Raw genomic sequence first — 19,756 nt, forward strand, 5'->3', positions numbered from 1 at the left:
ATCATGACATGGCGCCACAGCCCCAATGGCGATTCACTGCTCCACGTTGACAGCTTTCACGTTTAGTGGAACGGCTTTAATTCTTTTTAATGTTGCAAACTTTTAAAATGTTGCGTTAAACGCGATATGCGTGCTTTTCTGATGTGGCGCTATCTCGAATGAAGCAACTCAGTATTTTATCATCATGGTTCTTTTAAAGAATAAGAGGAGGGGCGATGATCTGTAAAAGTCACCTGATCGCGATAACGATAACAACAACTAAAAATATGTATACTACTCGGCGCAAGAAAATGGATTATTGTTAAGTTATGCTTTAACCTGGCCGTTGGCTGCGTATGTACTTGCTTCGCTGCAAATATCGTAAGACGATAGACCTTCGGTATACCATTTAAAGAATTACACGGAAATTGCTAGACACTTCTACTGGTACGCACGCATTCTTATGCAGCTTCTCTTGATTTTCAGTTTTTTTGGTAGCCAGATTTAGCTCTGAAAGCCAAAATAGACTAGTTTTGCCATTTTTTGTTCCAGTTGGGTTCCATAGGGCGGTTAAGGATTGGGCTAAATTTGGCTGTTGCGTGTTAGATTAGGCTTTATTGGGCGACTTAGATTAGACTCTATTGCACGTTTCATTTCGTCACATTTCTTTCTTGAAACCAATGGTAAAGAATTAGCCGTGACTTAGACCGGCTATGCCAGGATATACGTAGCGTGATTTAAGGTTCAGCTGGTCATTCTTAGCTTTCCTGGTTGTCTAGAATTAGCTTGATTATCATGCTTACTGCTGTTTCATTGACACACACATGGCATACGCATTGTGACACATGTATATTTATCAAGCGGCTCCGGCGCAGCGTCACCAATCGCCCCAGAACTAAGCTGGTTCCACAGGCGCACGCCCGTGTTGCTGCGACGCACGAGCCATCGGGTCCACACCCGACCACCCCTCGCATGATCATCAAGTGGACCGGGCCACCATGTGCCGCGCTTGCGCAGCACGGCTCTCCAGTAGCCGCCGCGCAAAACTGCTCAACCTCGGCCAGTGTAGCCACGCTACAAAATTTTCGCCTGTTATGACGTCTGATGGTCTCAACTTCCCAAATTATGCATTTTTGGGACGACACACGGCTGTTGCTCTTCGTTTCTACAGCGGCAAGTTGGTGCGCAGGGGTACCGGGGAAAGAATGCTACTGCATTAAAACAGTGCTGCAAGCCGAACCAAAAGGCAGCACAAAACGCCCTGCATTCTAAGAAAATCGCCTGGTTAAGCTTCAACATAGCGCACTCGAGTAACTAATCCATGACTCCAATGAAGCAAACTCAGCAAATGACAGCAACCCGGTAACCATTTGACTCAGCAGTGTGATCTGCGCTGCGCAATGCAGAACGTCATGCTTCTATAGCGGGATGACACAGCGCAGACCCAAGTTGTGAGTTTAAGCTTACGTTCGACATCGTCATTCGCCCAAATGTTGTCGTTGGCTACGTGAATTGGTCTATCGAGAGCAATTGTGGTGAAGCAATACCACGGGACTTCCTTAGAGTGTAGAGCGCACCGGGCTATAAAGACCCGCTAACCTACGCGAGCCCATCGTGGAACTGAGATACCCAAGGCACACCCTGTGCTGAACCGAGGGAAGGCGTAACTTGTTCCACTAAAAAAGCTCTTGCGAGATGGGCGAAAGATGGTAGCATGACGCATATATGTGCAGGCTGTGGACTTGGAGATCGCAGGCTGTAAATGGTTAGCGAGCATCCCTTATCTCCTGTCCACCTCCTTTCCTCATGCGTGCCCAGATTTGGCATACAGCTGCGCAACAGCCCACGAACGGCTGACGAGATGCATTCGTAGCTTGCAAAGTAGAACCAAGTATTGGCAACGACTGGGAATGGGAACACTTCAAGACGTTATCATATCTTTCCGCGCACCTTGGCCGAAACGACAACACATCTCCACTCGTGGCTTATTCGGCTGCACGTTGACTTCTAAGGCCTTGTTTGCGAAACAAGCAGCTACGCGAAAGAAACGAAGTGACGATGTCGAATGACGCGATAGTGTACCAGAACAAGTATCTAAACGAGAGAAGCGCACACAATTCATGCAGACGCGACGAGCCGCAAACAGGTTGGAAGCCGGCGACACGGGGCGCAATTTCCTCCTTACGATTCATGCGGGGCAGCCACGAACGACTTTGAAAGGTCAGCGCCAGCCTATGCAGGTGACAGAAGGCTCGACATTTGAGCGAGTTGGTATTGGTTGAACATCTTCGAACAACAGCGTAAAAACACAGACACAAGGGGAAGGAGACGACAGGACGTCTTGTCATTTTCTTCCCCTAGTGTCTTTGTTTTCACGCTGTTGTTCAAAGATGCTATGCGGGTGAGCCTCATCCAAGGCAACGTAGCTTCGCTACGCATCGTGCGGGACTCATTAAACATGATGGAGGTTACCCCACCAACGAGCCAACACGAGCTGTCGCTTATCCTCCTAAGTCCCAAGAATGCGCAAATACAAAAATATTTTGTAACGCACTTTCATTCGGTTCATTATACATAGAAATAAACGCAAAAAATTACAATAGCAAAAAAGCAAACGTAAGTAATAGAATTTGATGTTATTGACTTGCGGGCCAACTCTGGACACGAACCTGGAAAGACCAGCGCTGGCGGAGAAATTGCCGGTGAAGGGCACCGAACGACCCAACAAAACGAAAACGGTGACCTTGGGGACATGGGAGCGTCAGCCTCAACCAAAGCTTTCGACTGACACGCTTGGGGTCACTTGCATACGAAACACTGCACGGCGACTTCATCCGCGTCCATGTTTCCGTCCGTCCTAAGTCCTGTAGTTTTTCGAGTTTTTCGTTCAAGCGTAATTTTCAAGTAGACTTCTACAACGCAAGCCATTTTACCGCACTGCAAAATCAACCAAAAATGTAAATAGTTTTGTGGACTTGCATCTAGAACAGGGTGTTTCGTTGGTATGGTGGTCATCTGTTATCCATTTCCCCTTCTGGTCCTATCCGTTATGGAAGTGACGTCGCTAGAAAAAATTACGCCCACCTCCCCTCGCGGAAACCCTGGTGTGATGCGACGCTGAGGGGGGTTCAAGGGCAAGCGGAGAGCGACCGTCGACCGAAAGGCCGGCGGAGCGCAGCGCGCCCGAAGGAGAGGAGACCGCGGGGAAAGAGAGTACATGCACAGCACCGCCCGCAGCACCACCCACCGGCGGAGTGAGAGCGAGCTGGGCCACATACCCGCAGATGTTGAGAGAGAGTGTTCGCTCTCACCTGGGCACGCGCCGGCGCCAGTGCGTCTGCCGCGGCTATGACACAAAACAATCCAAAACAATCCACTTTAATCCAATATAATCCGAATCCAAGCCAAGCCGAGTCAAGCCAAGCCAAGCCAAGCCAAGCCAATCCAATCCAATCCCATCCAATGCCCCTCGCGAGAGAGTGTTCGCTATCGGAGAGGAGAGGGGGTGAGCGGAGGAGAGTGCGGACGACGACGCCGACGACGACGACGGACGCACGCAGGAAGGGCAGGGCCGCCGACAAGAGATGCTCTCATCTCAGCTTCGCATCTAAAAGTGCCATTGACGCGGCGGCGCCCCGTTTTGAGCCCATGACCTCTCGCCGCAACGGGAGGTACGTGGCGCTCTACCGACCATAGAGTTCTAACGACTGCGCTAGGAGCAGCGACGTGACCAGCTCTACGAACGCGCCTTCTGTCCTTTCCTATGACTCATTCAGATGGTGCTGCCGTCGTACAGGCGAAGCGAAGGAGCTCATCACGAGGCTAATGAGCGCCGACAGTTGGCGTCTCGATGCCAGCGCCTTCGTGTACGGGGGACGCGCGTGAATTGAGGCAAGGCTCCGCTGTGGCGTTCTCTCCATGACCGTTGTGTTTCAAGGTGCTGTTTCTGTGCATGTCATTTTTGGTTTTGGTGTCCTGGAATAAACCGGTTATTTTTTTTTTCTTGCGTGTCGGCGTCACTTCGTCTGGCGGGGTCAGGCCCGGGAACCCTTCGCACTAGGAGGTTTCTTTAACATTCGATTGCTCCTGTGAAGTCACCTTTCACTTTTGTGTTTTACCGATTGCTATGAAAGAGGGATCAACCACAATTATTTCTTTCGTCTTTCTTTTTGCCTTTCCCTTGTCTGTGTTCACACGTCGTATACTTCGGCGTTATGTAATGCCCTAGGGCCTTTTAAGTGGAAGTAAATAAAATTAAATGAAATAAAATTGCCTCAAATGTAACTTAAACACTTGTTCTGTTTGCGTTTGCTTCATATCCTCAAGGCCTAGCGGGTGAGAAGCGAGTTCCAGCTATATTAAGAAAGCTAGTTCAGCATCACCACTGTAGTCTAGCCAAGCACGGTGAGCAGGAGTTCAAAGCCACGTAGGTATTGTGTATCCTGCTGAGAATTTCAGGGGGTTTACCACAACATGTTTTGGTGGCGGTTTAGCACAGCATGTTTTCTTTGGAAGCTCTGGGTCCCAGGTCACATCCATATTAGACGAACGGAAGGGGGCCTACCACGGACCTGTGAAATGCTCAACCTTGTCCGATAACACGACTCCGGCGCACCAAACCTCCGCTACCTCATGCGGAACGCTTTCCTTTAGTTTGATCATGGTCAGGGGTTTTGTGTTGATGAACAAGTGTAGTCAACGGACTTATAAAAGTTACGATCATTCGACAAACATTGGCGAAATCGTGGATTATTGGTGGAAACAGCGATGTCATCACAGTGGCCTCTAGGGTTGGCTTCTCTTTTTCACTCACCTGTTCCGAGATAGCAGCCGCCCACATCTGTGCAGGAGTGTGGCATGCGTTTGGTACCCTCTGTTTTTTATCGAGGGTACGATGTGTGTGTGTGTGTGTGTGTGTGTGTGTGTGTGTGTGTGTGTGTGTGTGTGTGTGTGTGTGTGTGTGTGTGTGTGTGTGTGTGTGTGTGTGTGTGTGTGTGTGTGTGTGTGTGTGTGTGTTTGTCAGGAAAAAAAACAGAGGAGACAATGAACAATGAAACCTCAGTTTTAAGAACATTTCTGAACAAAGATACCACTGTTCGTCGCAGAATAGAAGAAACAGCTAGTAATGCTCTTTGGACTGTAATTTAAAGCCCAAAAATCTTCATCCTTTCGCGTTCCTTTAACTACACTGAATGTTTTTGCCAATTTGGCCCCAGTTAAGTTTGATCCGTAATTTCAGAAGGTACTTAAATGTGTCAAGTGTGTCAATCAGGGTCTAAGATTACCTTTATCAATTTGCCTCGGGCCTTATAAGAACTCGCCTACCACCAGAAGGCATGAAAGGATATCTCTGTATAGTGAGTTGAAGTCACTAAAACTGTGTTGGAGAGAAAGGTTTCATGGGGTCAGTCGTTCCGTTTTCAGTGAAAGCGAAATACGAGCGAACTATCTATAGCCTATACCTGTTTATGAGCAGTTAGAAATCCAGAAGTATATAACGGTCATCCAGATTATTCTTAACTAAATCATTTATATGCATGTATGTATGTATGTATGTATGTATGTATGTATGTATGTATGTATGTATGATTGTATGTATGTATGTACGTACGTACGTACGTACGTACGTACGTATGTATGTATGTATGTATGTATGTATGTATGTATGTATGTATGTATGTATGTATGTATGTATGTATGTATGTATGTGCGTGTGTGTATACACGTTTTTTTTAACGTATGTGTGCGTGTACGTGTTTCCGGCCATTAAAAGAATGACGAGAAAGCAAACGCCCGCCACTGTATTGCTTCTTGCGGCAGATATAGCCATTGTCTTCTGACCGTTGGCACAAAAGATGAAACAGTCTTACGTTTTTTTATCTCACAACTGCCATCATGGGGTGAACTAAATGTGAGTGCTGGAGATGGTCATGTCAGAGGAAAAAAGCGCCGCATTTTCCGCTCGTTCTTAAGGGAGTCTGACAATCCAGAAGCACCATGCAGGCAGGCAGTATTTATGACCCCCGAATGAGTCCTTCAGGCAGACATAATTTGCCACGCGTGCGTGGACACTGTCGTTTCTGTAGGCGGCGCTGTTCTTGGCAGACGACATGGGCAGACGCCACTGTTGCTGATGGAAAATATTGTTTCACGTCACAGTTAACGGTAGACAACACTGTAGGCGCCTTTGGATGTTTACTTGGACAATCACGAACTCCAACAATAGCATTTTCGGCGTGTTTTTCCTCGCTCATTGCAATGTGAACTTGCAGTTCTGCACGGCAGATTCGACTTGCCCCACGTTCCCCAGTAGCCATCATTATCTTGGTTATCTTGGAGGGCATTTACGGTGAACCTGATGCTGCTTTCTTCAGCTCATCTTTCACTGCATGCTCCTTTCGCTTCCTCAGAGCAAGCCTAATTGCCCAAGTGACGGCGAGCACACCGTTCATGACCGCCAACATGTGGAGAAGGCCGTTGTAAGATCCGTGATGATCCCTAAAGTAACCTGAAAAAAAAATAGCGATGAGTGCGCAGAAAACTTGCAGCTGTGCTGAATCACAGCGCGCCTGCTAGAAGCTTGACACGTTAAGAGAACTTGTCATCATTCAAGTCTGCGGGGATAATTAAACGCCCTATAATAGAGCGCAAGTAGCGCGAAATTAGCGTTATAAGACGTTAATGTTCTTAGGTTTGGTTCTCTCCCTTCCGGACTGGAAGGACGTAAGGTTCACCGTGTTTCGCACAATATTTTAATCCGTGGCATTCTTTGCCGAGTACCGCCACAGCCAAGACCGTGTAACGCCCTACATATCCACAAAAATGCAGATATCACGAAATTTTTACCTGTAATCGCTATAACAGCGTAAATATAGAGAATTTGTGGAACTAAATTTTGAAAAACTACAAAAAATTAGAAGAACGTAAAATAATTAAGGAAGATGGCAAAAAGTGTAACGGCCTTCATTTCCCCAATAATGCAGATTTCGCAAATGTTCCAAGTGTAATAATAACGTAAGGGGAGATATCTGTTCAGACGAAATTTTGAAAAACGAGAAAAGTAACAAGAATACTAAAAATTCTGAAAGTGCTATAACGTATATTGCATGGCATTTCCACAATAATGCAAATTTCCCGAAGTTTTACCTGTAATCGTTATAACACCGTAAATGGAGCTAATTGGCAGAATGAAATTTCGAAAAACTATAAAGTAAGAAAAATATAAAATATTTACGATAAATGGCCAACCGTGTGACGCCCTGCATTTCCACAAAAGGGCAGATTTCGGAACAGTTTTACCTGTAGTCCTTATATTATCGTAAAATGCATGGAGAAAATTTGTCGAACGAAATTTGAAAAAATGATACATAACAAAGTATAAAAAAATACGGAAAATAGCAAATCGTATAACCACCTGCCCTTCCACAATAGTCCAGATGTTGCGGAAGTTCCATCTATAAACGTTATATTACCGTAAATGAGAGAATTATTAGAGAGATTTTGAAAAACTAAAAAATAGGAAAAATATAAAAAAGCTACGGAAAATGGCGAACCATGTACGGCCCTGCATTTCCACAATAATGCAGATTTCGGGAAACTTCCTAATGTATTCGTTATAACCGCGTAAACGAAGATCATTGGTCTAAATAAATTTTGAAAAAGTTAAAAAAGGAGAACATTAGGCAATTACAGAAAATGGCAAAGAGTATGACGCCCTGCATTTCCACAATAGCGCAAATTCCGCGAATGTTTCACTTCTAATCGTTATAATAGCGTAAATGCAGATCATTGGTCGGACAGGATTGAGAAAAACCGAAAACTTTGGCTGTAAAAACTTACACTCAAAACTAACAAGACAAGAATGCTACGCATTAATAGATCATACTCTGAATTTCGGAAGCATTTTTGCTATTTTTTGTGTGCTTTAATGATAGCAATCGAAACTGATATGCTGGTTATCGGGTGCCTCCAATGTTGACCATACACCTCATTACATGTGTTGCGATGTGGTGTACCGTTCACAGAGCAAGAAAAATTCATTTATAAATTGCATTGCAACTTTTACCGTGGCTGTATTGCCCTTTCAATTTCGAAAGTTACACTGCGAGAGACATTCGTGGTTAGTACGCTTTAGTAAATACAAATCAAAGTTACCGCAGATAACTTTTGATTATGTCAAGGAGTAGCACCTTGTAAATAAAATATTAAATATTAGACAACATCCCTGCCAATTAGAAACTCCTTCCGAGGAAACTGATCGGCAGGAACGGTTTAAAGTAATGGAGTTAATCGTACAGCAACTGAGTAATTAACTACGCTTGCATGTCACACAATCAAGACTTGTGTATTCATCTATCGAATGTGCAACGTCAATTTGCAATATTATAGACACACCTCCTGTGTAACTCTCTGGGGGTTGTACTGGCGTTATCTCGTTGCTACAAACAGATTGACATGTGAACTTTTTGTAAGTGATGAATCATAACGATCTTCTCAATGTCGTGTCTCAAGCCAGCAGTAGGACTAGAGGCCTAATCAGAATACTGAGGTTGAGGATGTTTTGTAGCAAAGTAACAAAAGCCGCTGCCAGTCGCAATGACCAAAAAAAAAGTTCATTAGTTCTGCTAAAATTTTCTTTGATTAGTGCAAAATAGCACTTATTAACGGGAAATCAAGAAGCACATCACCATGCTACGTTTCGTAGAAAACAGTAGACGACGCGGGGAAAAACAAATATTTGCAAAATGTGTCATGTTCATTACACTCACTACCAAACTCAAGATACAGGAGGTCAAAGGCAGCTTTAGTCGTTAAGTTTTTTTTTAAATGAAACCCCTTAATTGTTCATCGAAATAAAAAATTAAGGAATTCTTTTGATAGTGGTAAGCTATTATTCTTTCTCCATTTCCGGACATCCATATTTCAGGCTCGCTTAACACCGGCGGAATGGTAGTTGACTCTGTCCTCCGGTGTAGGAATCTTTGTAGTCCAACGCACTAGCGATGTGTACTTATGCTCATTTGAGGATGCGGAAAAGGGTTTGAACTCTTTCCTCATAAGAAGAAATACTTGGAATCGTAGTTGCGGAATTATCATTAGGACTTCGGCACTTTTTGCGAAACTGCTTGGGGTAGTAAAAGCGATAACGCCGTGAAGCGAAATCCCTCATTTCATAATCTTTTAGGCTTATATCGCAAGACAGGCACCACTTTTACCCTTAAAGTCTACCTGAAACTACACAGTAGATATCTTTAATGCACAAAATTCTAAATATAACACCTACCCACTAAAAGCGGTCTTGTGAAACCCACGAGGCCAATAAAGAAGGTCGTCCCGCCCATCATGAGAGGCAGCGATTCGATGCCGAAAGCTCGTGCAAGTATCGGCGCCTGAAGGTATATTCTTGATCCGTTGCTGACACCTATAAGCGCCGAGCTGACCAGCATCAAGGAAAGGCTGCTTGACCACACAAAAAGCTCGAATGCAAGTCCTTGTATAAAGTACCCGACAAGCATCACACTTTCCATTGTAAGGATTCCGGAGTCGATGACGAGGCCGCTGAGCGGTCTGAGCACGATGTCACTTGCTGCAAAAGCGTTCAAAAGGAACACCGCACGAGTAGGCGTGACGCCTCGGTCTGTAGCAACGTCGACCGACACCATGAGAAACGTTGTTAATCCTAGTACTATCATTGAAAACGATATCGCATTAACGATGAACTCAACTGTCAAAAGCTGCTTCGCCACGGACGTTGTGTTACGTTGAATCGTTACTTTTTCATTGGTTTGCTTTAAGGGTGAACTCCGCATCCGGGAAGGCAGCATATTTTGTGGACAGCATTTAAAGATGTGTGTGCGGACAGTGCCTTTCTTGCAAGAATTTCGCGAAGGTATTTCGGTTTCTTCAGAAGTTATGTGAGTTTCCGGGCTGTTCATCGGCAGGCCAGGTTTTCGTACAGTCGCCTCGGTATTCGCACAGAGTTCAAGGTTTTCCTTGTCTGAAGAAGTGGGTGGTGGCCGCTGCATCCACACGGGACTCTTGATGATGATGACAGCGGGGCAGGCGTTGAGGATGATCCCCCCGAGCAGGAGGAATGTTCCGCGTACGCCGTATGTTGCCCGAAAGTACTCGGCAAGGGGAGGAATAAACAGGGTTCCCAGTGCAACGATAGTGAAGATCATGCTGCACGCCGTTGTCCGTCGCTTTTCGAAATGCTGCGCCGCCACGACGTTGACAACGACGAACGCTCCCGACACTGCTAGCCCTGCAATGACGGATGAGAAAGCACAAAACAGGTCCGTCATGGCCAATACATCATGTGCAATTTATCATACAATCTCTCTTTCCAATAAACAAATGTGTTCTTGTTCCTATAGGCATTCGTTCGTTCGTTTGTTTGTTTGTTTGTTTGTTTGTTTGTTTCCAAAAATGTACACACGTTACGGCTGAAAACAGAGTAAAAACTGCACTCAGCAACTTGACCAAGGCCTACGTACTCCGCAGAGTCAAAACAACAGCGGGGTGGAAGAAAAAAAAAACGCAATACATAGACACAGCTTGTGGGTGTCAAAGAAAACTCATAGCACGAAAATACAATATATTCAAGAGTACAATAGATAGCGCATCAACCAGTGCCGATAACGACTTGAGGCAATAGTCATTAAAAAGAAAATATATGCAGCAAACCATACAAAAGCAGCAAGGAACTAATCCAAAACATCATATTCTTCCCGAAAAAACAAGTTATGCAACGTAGATGTAGTACACGAGTTAATATCAAAACCAATAAATATATATATGTATCAAAACCAATTTATATATATATATACAGAAAGATAGGTCGGCAGTCTACAATGCCAAAGGAGGCATAGGGGTGTGGTTAGGCTCTTTTCTTTTTCGCTACGGTTAATTAAGTAAACATTCTTTTTAATTTTAAATTATTTAAAAGAAAAAAGTTTACTTAATTAACCGTAGCGAAAAAGAAAAGAGCCTAACCACACCCCTATGCCTCCTTTGGCATTGTAGACTGCCGACCTATCTGTCTGTATTTCCTCAACGAGCCCCTCATTTCCTTACCATATATATATATATATATATATATATAAATATATATATATATATATATATATATATATATATATATATATATATATATATATATATATATATATATATATATATATATATATATGTGTGTGTGTGTGTGTGTGTGTGTGTGTGCGTGTGTGTGTGTATACCTTCTTGAAGGCTTTACGAAATCAAAGTTTGCAAGAACTAAATAAATGTCACACAATGTGTGTATCGAAGACAACATGACCAGTTCATCTTAACTAGGAACTGAGGGATCAGAAACCGCGAAATTCGAGTGCAAGAACACTTCAGCATTGAAATTAGAAATACAGATTGGTTGAGGGGAGGTTGATAGCTCACAACGGAAACAATTCAGTTGTACATGGTGGCGTTCCCTTTTTAAAGCGAAAGCTTTCTTATTGGGACCAATGGCGTCTCGTCAAAAAACTAATTCATTTCCTCATAGAACAGTTGGTCAAGCGAAAAGCTCTGATAACATCTCGACACACGGCGCGTACGTGAAATTAGGCTTTCCTCGTGTCAAAACGATTACTTAACAATCGAGAAAAGGAATGGTTCTAGTTAATTCAATACACGCAGCGATCAGGAAGGAATAAAATAGTACCCCTTTGTCTCATCGGTGTGCATTTAGATCTTTTGTAGGTGCGTTCCCGTAGTGCGCGGAAAATCGTCGCACGGGTTCGTTCTTCGTTTCCGATTTAGGTCCCTGAAGTGTTGTCGATCGATTGGACGCGCTTTTTGCTAAGGTTGGCCGCACTTTTATCTTTCGCAGTCCTAGACTATCTTTAGGAAGCGATGGTAGGTTTTTCCGCCATTTCTGGCGGCACTTTCAATGTAGAGGCGGTGACCCCCCAGGCACTGTCCGAACTTAATCCGCAGTGGCCGAATGTTCCCCATTGCCGGACTTCCTGCGACATTTCTCACAAGAGACGCATATGCTGCGCGCTGGCGCCGTTAACCACCATTTCCAGTCTCGTCCTGACAATCCCGCGCAAATTATATGACGTCACACGATTCCAATTTCTCAGCGTGTTATCTCAGCTGCGTCCCTGAACGGCTCTGACGCGTATCTTACGACATCTGGTGGTGAGTATTAAAACTAACAATTCAGCAGCTTTACCGGTGCACGACAGTGCATTGTAGTGTATTTTCAGCTCCACATTGATTTCTTTGCATGGTAGGCCGCCAGCGTGGTCACCGCTAGCGTGCTCTGTGATTGGTTTTAGTTTTGCCCCGAATGCAATAAGAAAAGATCTCTTGTGTGCCATTTGATTATAGTGGAACCTATGTAAATCTAAGACCTTTATTATTGAGCGTAACGTGCCGGCGGCGTCCGTAAATTTATAAAATCCCCAACTCCCAAAAAAGCCAAAAAGTACCCAAGTCGCCACATTGAAATTTTTGTTGACACAATCTCCTTAAAACAGCCAGTTTGGCGAGATATCACCAAACCTGCAACCTTCCTGGCAATACTTCTCGGGTCTAGAAAAAGCAGAATGCCAATTAGTCGATGGAGGGCTAACATAAGCAATTTAGGAGGCAAAGACTGGACTTGAGCGGCGCAGGACAGGAGCGGTTGGAGGTCGATGGAAGAGGTCTTCGTCCTGCAGCGGACGTGGTAAGCTTTTGATAATGAGGATGATGGTGAAGCCTAGCCACAAGAATTTGAATGCCCTTTGATGGCCTCCCTGCAGTTGATGAAAGTCGTTCCTTTTGTTATCTGTGGAGCTTTACTTGTATCACAAGGATTCCTAAATGTTGAACTTGCGCCCTTCACAAACGTTGATGGGCATGATTCATGAATATTTTGTCAACGTCGCTGTCCCGGACGGTAGGAAGCTTATGGGAAGGGGGGGGGGGGGGGGTGATGTGGGAATTGCGAAACCTTTTTACTTTTACGCGGACGCAAGACGCTGCTCAACCTTGCAGCACCCTCGTGACTCGAATGCTCGTCCTATAGGCCATACCGAGCGCTACACTACAGGACAAATACTTCCTTCTATAACGTTTTGCCACCAGGGTTCATAATTTTGACTTCCGCTGAATGATCTTTGAGTGGTAGCGTAAATGCAGCTTCTGCTCACCGTGGATAACGCCGTACATGATGGTCAGGAAAAGGACACTATTGGCAAACCAACACAGGCTGGCCGAAGTGCCCATTAAAATTGAGGCGGCGATCAACACAGGCTGACAGGAGAATCGCCGACACAAATATCCCATGGCAGGACCTGCAAACGTAGAAAAAAGGCAATATGTATTTAGTTGACGCGATGAGGCTGTGTATTTATTTTCATCCTTAAAGGAGCACCACAAATGAACTCTTTTTTACTGAGAACGAGCTTTTTTTTTTATAAACTGAAAGATCACAATTTTCACTAGCTCACTGTGCTTTGGTCCCCAGAAAAGGAAAATTTTTTTGCATGGAAATAAATGACTGGACCCCGATTTCTATCTCCCTTTTCCCTCTAAATTTTTTTACATAAAAATATTACCCAACTTCTCTGACACAACGTCGCGAACGCTGATGTTAACAGCGTAGCTGCCTGGCGTTCCCTAAACGCAAGGCTAGGCTTCATAAAGTTTTTCGTTGAACGAACTAGACAGATCTCAAGAGATCGCAGACAGAGCAACTGTGTCACAATATCTACTCTTTCGCATTGTGGCGTTCATGTATTTATTTTTCTAGGGTTGGTGTTGTTACTCATTTTTTCCCGCCGTTTACTCTTCATTTTGCTTCAGCGTTTCCATTCACGATTTCCTTTTCAATTGTATTTTTATGTCCGGACTCTGCTGGCAGCATTCTCTTGTTTTTCTTGTCCTTTTTTTTAAAGTTTCCTGTTTGTCTTCTTCCTGCTGTGCATAATGTCTGATATTCACCACTCACCAACGTAGTCACCCCCCATCTGGTGTAGTAAGCCTTGTCCCTAGCAGGGCTGACCTCACCAGTTCACATTAAAGAGCATTCTCTCTCTCTAGGCTTCATAGAACCTCCAGAATACGCGTATTCTGGAGGTCGTGGGTTCCGATCCCACCAGGCGGGTATGTTTTTCTCCACTTCTTTTCGTTCAAAAAAATGTATCTGTTTCAATCGCACTAATTGACCTACTACATTTTCCGTTTTGCTTTCTTTGGCATTCTTGGCTGCCAACCCTTATTTCTCTCTCTCTCTCTCTCTCTCTCTCTCTGTATATATATATATATATATATATATATATATATATATATATATATATATATATATATATATATATATATATAGAAATAAGGGTTGCCAGTCAAGAAAACCTCGGAAATCCTCCTCCCCTTTGCTTTCCGAGGTTTTCTTGACTGCCAACCCTTATTTCTGTCTTATTACAACGAGCCCCTCATTTCCTATTCTGATTCGCTACATCCATAGCGAGGGCCTCTGTTATGGCAGTCTTGGTGCCATACGGAGCTAAAGAGCGTTCAACGCTGGTCGACCACTCGGACATGTCGTAGACACTCTAGTCACGGCCCGGGGGTTAAAAAAGAAGGCCCCCTTCACCTCAAGAAGTCGTAGTGGCGCTGGCTACCACCCCCAAGCACAGGAAAAAATTACATTGACATAAATACCCCACAAAGTGGAGGGGAATATCGCCCCGCCGGTAGCGTAGTGGTTATCGCACCAGACCGGTATTCTGGTAGGCATGGGTTTGGATCCCACCTGGCGGGGATTTTTTTTTTCTCCACGTTCACACTTTCTTTCTTTCCAAATTCTTCATCTGTTTCAATGACCTACCACTTCCTCCCCTTTGCTTTCCGAGGTTTTCTTGACTGCCAACCCTTATTTCTGTCTTATTACATCGAGCCCCTCATTTCCTAGTCTGATTCGCTACACACACACACACACACACACACATATATATATATATATATACATATATATATATATATATATATATATATATATATATATATATATATATATATATATATATATATATATATATATATATATATATATATATATATATATATATATATATATATATATATATATGGAGAGAGAGATGTACAGAACGAGGGACTCCGTTCCGGAAGGACACATATAAAAGTTGCATTCCTCGTGCCTAGAACTATTTGGCATTTTGACAGCGCTTTTGTAGGGCCGAATAAGGTGTGATAGCTATTTTGTGATACAGGTATAAATAAGTGAAAATGCAAGTGTAAAAAAGTTCGCCGTTTTTTACGGAAGCGGGAATCGAATTCACAACCTCCGGCTAACGTGTGCGGTGCGGTACCAATTGTGCCATTCCGCGACGGCTGCCCTCTCGACTTTAGAACGGGGGTTTATATATAGGACTGATCAGAGGCCGGTCATTTTGCGACGCCCCTTGACCACCGCTGGAGACGCAGACCGTGCTTTTCAAGCAGCCGCCACGGAAGACGTGGTCGGTAGTCGTTGTTCCGCTTCCGGAAAAACCGCAGATTTTTTCTCGGCTTGTGAAGAGGACACATAGATTATGCAGTCAAGAGAACACATGAATTACCACTTCAACACGATCATCTGATGGACCTCCCCATATGGAAGCTCCCCTGTCAAAGCAGCTCGCACCGCATGTGCGGCAGCGGCCTATCCTTTCCCGTCCCTGCTGTTTCCTGCAGTTACTGTGCGTATATACAGTAACTCTACTGTTTCCCTTCCGGGGCGCGCGCTCTGTCGCTTGTTGTCAGAACTCTGACCCTGGTGCTTCCCTTCACGGCCGCGCGCTCATTGACTCGCGCTTCTATTTTTTGTACCTCACGATTTTCTGTATCTCACAAGGCACGAGGTTGCAACAGAGAAATATGAAGCTTTAACCTTAAAGGGGTCCTGAAATACCTTCCGCCGATGCATGGATGTACGTGTAACCAAATAAAGCAATGTATTAGCAATCTCCTCCCGCAAGAATTTTGTTAAAGCGATGAGTATTAGCTGAGAAATCGTAAATCAAAAACCGCGCATTATCGTCGCGCCGCGTTTCCTCCTCCTTTTGACTTACTCTCCGCTGTTGACGGCGCGCGAGCCTTGCCTCCCATGATGCTGCGCTCCTCAGCGGTAACGTACTTCCGCTACTACGGTCCTCCGACTGCCGTCTGCTACGGGCAAGCTTTGTTGACACCATGAATCCCGCACTCCGCTCAAGGCTGGAAAAGCGAACGAAAAATCTGGTCGCATGTGTGCGGCGGCCTGGCCTTGCCCTTTCGCGGTGTACGTTGGTGCAGTTGCTATCGGCGGCGAACTCGCAGTCGCACGGGGAGGATCGTGCGCTCGTTCTCTTTGAGGCACCGACACTGTTATTCAAAAAGCGCCGTATCAGATGTGGCCCCGCTGGTGCAAGGTCTTATTTAGCGGCGGTGGTAATTCCTGCCGGCGGCATGTGAAAATGTCATTTTATACCGATACAGAACGCGTGCACAAAACGCTTCAATCATGTGACCAGTTCAGCTTGGGGCGACGCGTGGTGGAGAGGGGCAACGTTGGCAAAACATGCTCTTTCACACCTTTTCCATTCCACCCCTAACCTCCTCCCAAGTCTTTTATCCCCTCTTCCCTCCCCACCGCACTGGGTTGTATGCAGGTGAGCTCACTACTGAGCTCAATAATATCCCCAGTGCACTTTCCTTTCCTTTCTTCCACCAAATCACTTCTCTCTCTCTCTCTCTCTCTCTCTCTCTCTCTCTCTCTCTCTCTCTCTCTCTCTCTCTCTCTCTCTCTCTCTCTCTCTCTCTCACTCTCTCTCTCTCTGCTCCGCCGCGGATCTGAGCTTTCTAGCGCTGGAGCGAGCGCCATTTCTTTGACAATCTCAAACATCGGTTGCCTTAGCAACAAGGCAGAAACCCCTCTAGAAGTCAGTTACGGTTGCGTGATCCCGGTTCAGCTCGGGGCCCCACCTCGCGACATGTGCGCACTGCAGGCGTACCACTCACTCCCATTGGGAAGTGCGAGATGCGTTTGACATTACAGGAGGCGATGGTGTGTGTGTTGTGGACGCCTTTGTTTCGCGATGCAATGCGACGTTGTGCTTCTGCGGGTGGATAGTGCTTCCCATGGTCTGGATTATCTTTCTCGAGCGACGTACGACTCAACCTCGCATGGGGTATGTGCAGTGTGCGTGGCTAAAAGCCATCTCGGCTTGTGTGCCAGAGTTAAGTCACTTGCTGTTCGTCCCCGCAAACCACGCGCGAGGTGAGTGCCGAATTTACGACGGGCAGGAGGAGGCAACCCATCGTCTGTCAATCGCGGTTCAGACTTTCAACTCATGTTGTGACGTTGTGTTCATTCGAAACGCATCTCTGGATTGTTTTGAAGTTTAATAAAATGTATGCGTCAAACCCGGGAATTCGCCTCAGGGCGTTCTCTGCGATTGCACGAAAGAAATGCCACGGGGCTTCAACGCTTTTTTTATGGAACGTACTCAGGTAAGAGAATATCCATGTCGTGTTATGGCCGTGTTGCATTCAATACAAACGGTTAAGCGTTTGTTTACATTTGTTTCGTTTGTCATAAAATGTCGAAGCACACCGGCACTCCACTGGCAGATCAGCCGGCGAGCCGAAGCTGAGCAGACGACTCATCTCTTTGCCGGAAGTGCGTGAAAAGCCGCCCAATAGCAGGATTTCTAGCTCATGACGAACATCTGGGAATCGATGACGTAGACATGTGAAGATGGCGGAGTCGAAAAACACGAAGGGAAGGGTGAGAAAAAAGTGTCAAACTTTGCAACAAAAGTGGGAGCTTTCCGTTGCGCGTAAAAGAGCAATACTTGGCACAGATGACGTTGACGACCCAATCTAACGATTGCGCTAGTTCATTTAGTGTGCTCAAAACGCCTTTCAGGGCCCCTTTAAAGAAGAATCGAGTGAACAGGCCTGAAATCGGCAAGAGAACAAGTAACGGTGCTCAAAATAACAGCAATGCTCACTCGGTGAAACGTAAGTTTCCCAATTCTAGCCCAACAATCCTCCGAGAGATATAATTGTTCGATACAAGCACGTTGCCTCTAGCATGTGATAAGCGGTAAAGTGTACACGTGGTTTAACCAGCGACAGACCGACATTCGGTTCCTCCTGGACCGGGCCTTTTGGCATAAGGTGGAAATATTTATTTCCCTTTTTATTGATATTTTTGAGAATGCGATAATATGATGGAGAAAGCAGGTGATTTTAAATTTGCCTTCATTATGCTAACTTTAAATCGATAAAATTCTCATTTCCAGCAGATCCACAGTATTAAGTGACATGAGTCTCCAAACATTCCATGAAAGCGAAGTTGTGAGTTTTTATTGGGTGCCATGAAAGCTCGTGTTGCCACCATTTTGGAGATTTCATATCGTTAGAGCATCACATTTCCGCCTTGTCATCCGAGGCTTCTGTAAGTACGCCATCACATAGTACATGAAAAGGATAATTTCAAGTCTGTCCTTCTAGAGCAAATTTTCTCGCAATGACAGTAATGTTGCACGCATACCTAGACTCTTGCGGGACGTGAACTGCCCGACCCTCGCGGCTTGTTCTCATGTTCAATTTAAAGCTCGAGTTACCGCACTTTCACGAATATTTTTATATGTGAAGCACAACATAGAGCTCGATATACATTTTGATGCACGCATATGCCTCTCCACGTTCTACTAGGTATGTTCTTCTGTCCCTGCCCTGAACCCACTCCAACTTCTATTTCTCACATCAATTGAGGAGCTAGAGAAGCGAGATCTTTGTTCCTGCTCCACAGTTCATTCCTCACGCTATCTCAGTTGTATGGAAGCTACTTATTGTCATGAAGAGTGCCACTGCAGTTCGATAAACTATTAGGTAGTACCGCTCCTGTTCATCATCCTGCTGTTTACGTGCGTGAGGAGCGACAAAATGTCACAGTCCATTGCGAAGGGTGAATCATTCTTTGTTATGTGCCTCCCCTCAGAGAAAGAGCTGGAAGAAACACCTCCACTTCTGACCCAAAAAGGCATGCTTTTTATTTATCGCTTTTGAATCACGGTTAGCTATGTTGGCCGGAGACCTGCAAAGAGACCTTACAATTTAAAAGAAAATATGATTTCACCGGCCAGGCTGACGACACTTCCGCTGATAACGATCGGCCACGCAGCTTCTTGCCTTGTGACGCCAAAGGTGTCCACAATGCCATAGAAGAGGACGCCCATGGCCTGCTGGCAGATCATAGCCAGTAAGAGCACCCAGCTGAGGAAGGCCGCCGTCACCCAGCTCCAAGTCGAGTCCAGCCCGAATTTCGGATCGGCCCGGAATGAATCCACGCTTCGTGCCATGGCTTCAATGAACAGCCCCACGGGGCTTGAGTGCTCGTGCCTGCAGGCAGCGATCCTTTAGTTACACTCTGCATTGCTTTAACTGTGAATCTCACGACTGTGAAACACTTCCTGCAACGATACAGGTACTACTGGGATACCTGATTCATTTATTTTGGTTACCTGAAGAGCCCCGCTGGGAAGGGTCATCACCTAAGCGGTGGCTGGAGCAGATATCAAGGAAAGTGTTGGTAGAGTGAAGAACTAAGAAAGAATTGCCTGACGATTATGATACTACCTAACGCGAAATTTAAGTGCAGCGCGAACTGCCGTCTTCTCGGCGACGGCGAATAGCTGCTGCTTCGGCGGCGCGCACCTCTCGATTCGGGCGTCGACGACAGAGTCCCTTTACGGGCATATTGTTG

General features: G+C 45.3%; 1 protein-coding gene across 1 annotated transcript; it reads right to left on the bottom strand.

Annotated features, from left to right (window-relative positions):
• Window positions 1-6,323: 6,323 nt before the first annotated feature.
• Window positions 6,324-19,352, bottom strand: LOC144146272 (monocarboxylate transporter 4-like). The gene is made up of 5 exons (XM_077678232.1): window positions 19,130-19,352; window positions 13,155-13,298; window positions 9,936-10,243; window positions 9,263-9,713; window positions 6,324-6,487 (listed from the first exon to the last, which is right to left on the bottom strand). The coding sequence occupies exons 1-5, from the start codon at window positions 19,350-19,352 to the stop codon at window positions 6,324-6,326; spliced, it is 1,290 nt and encodes a 429-aa protein (XP_077534358.1).
• Between the last annotated feature and the right edge of the window lie 404 nt (window positions 19,353-19,756).

The sequence above is a fragment of the Haemaphysalis longicornis genome, unplaced genomic scaffold (assembly GCF_048455015.1).
Source record: "Haemaphysalis longicornis isolate Haplotype H1 unplaced genomic scaffold, Haemaphysalis longicornis Haplotype H1 scaffold_7, whole genome shotgun sequence".
Lineage (NCBI taxonomy): Eukaryota > Metazoa > Arthropoda > Arachnida > Ixodida > Ixodidae > Haemaphysalis > Haemaphysalis longicornis.

Bases quoted from the DNA above. Each gene is read 5' to 3' on its own strand.
- LOC144146272 (XM_077678232.1), bottom strand. From the start codon at position 19,352: ATGGCACGAAGCGTGGATTCATTCCGGGCCGATCCGAAATTCGGGCTG. The intron at 9,714-9,935 runs GTACGAAAACCT...GTGGCGAAGCAG, and splicing joins GTGCGAATACCGAGGCGACT to CTTTTGACAGTTGAGTTCAT. The intron at 6,488-9,262 runs GTAGGTGTTATA...TTTTTTTTTCAG, and splicing joins CACAAGACCGCTTTTAGTGG to GTTACTTTAGGGATCATCAC.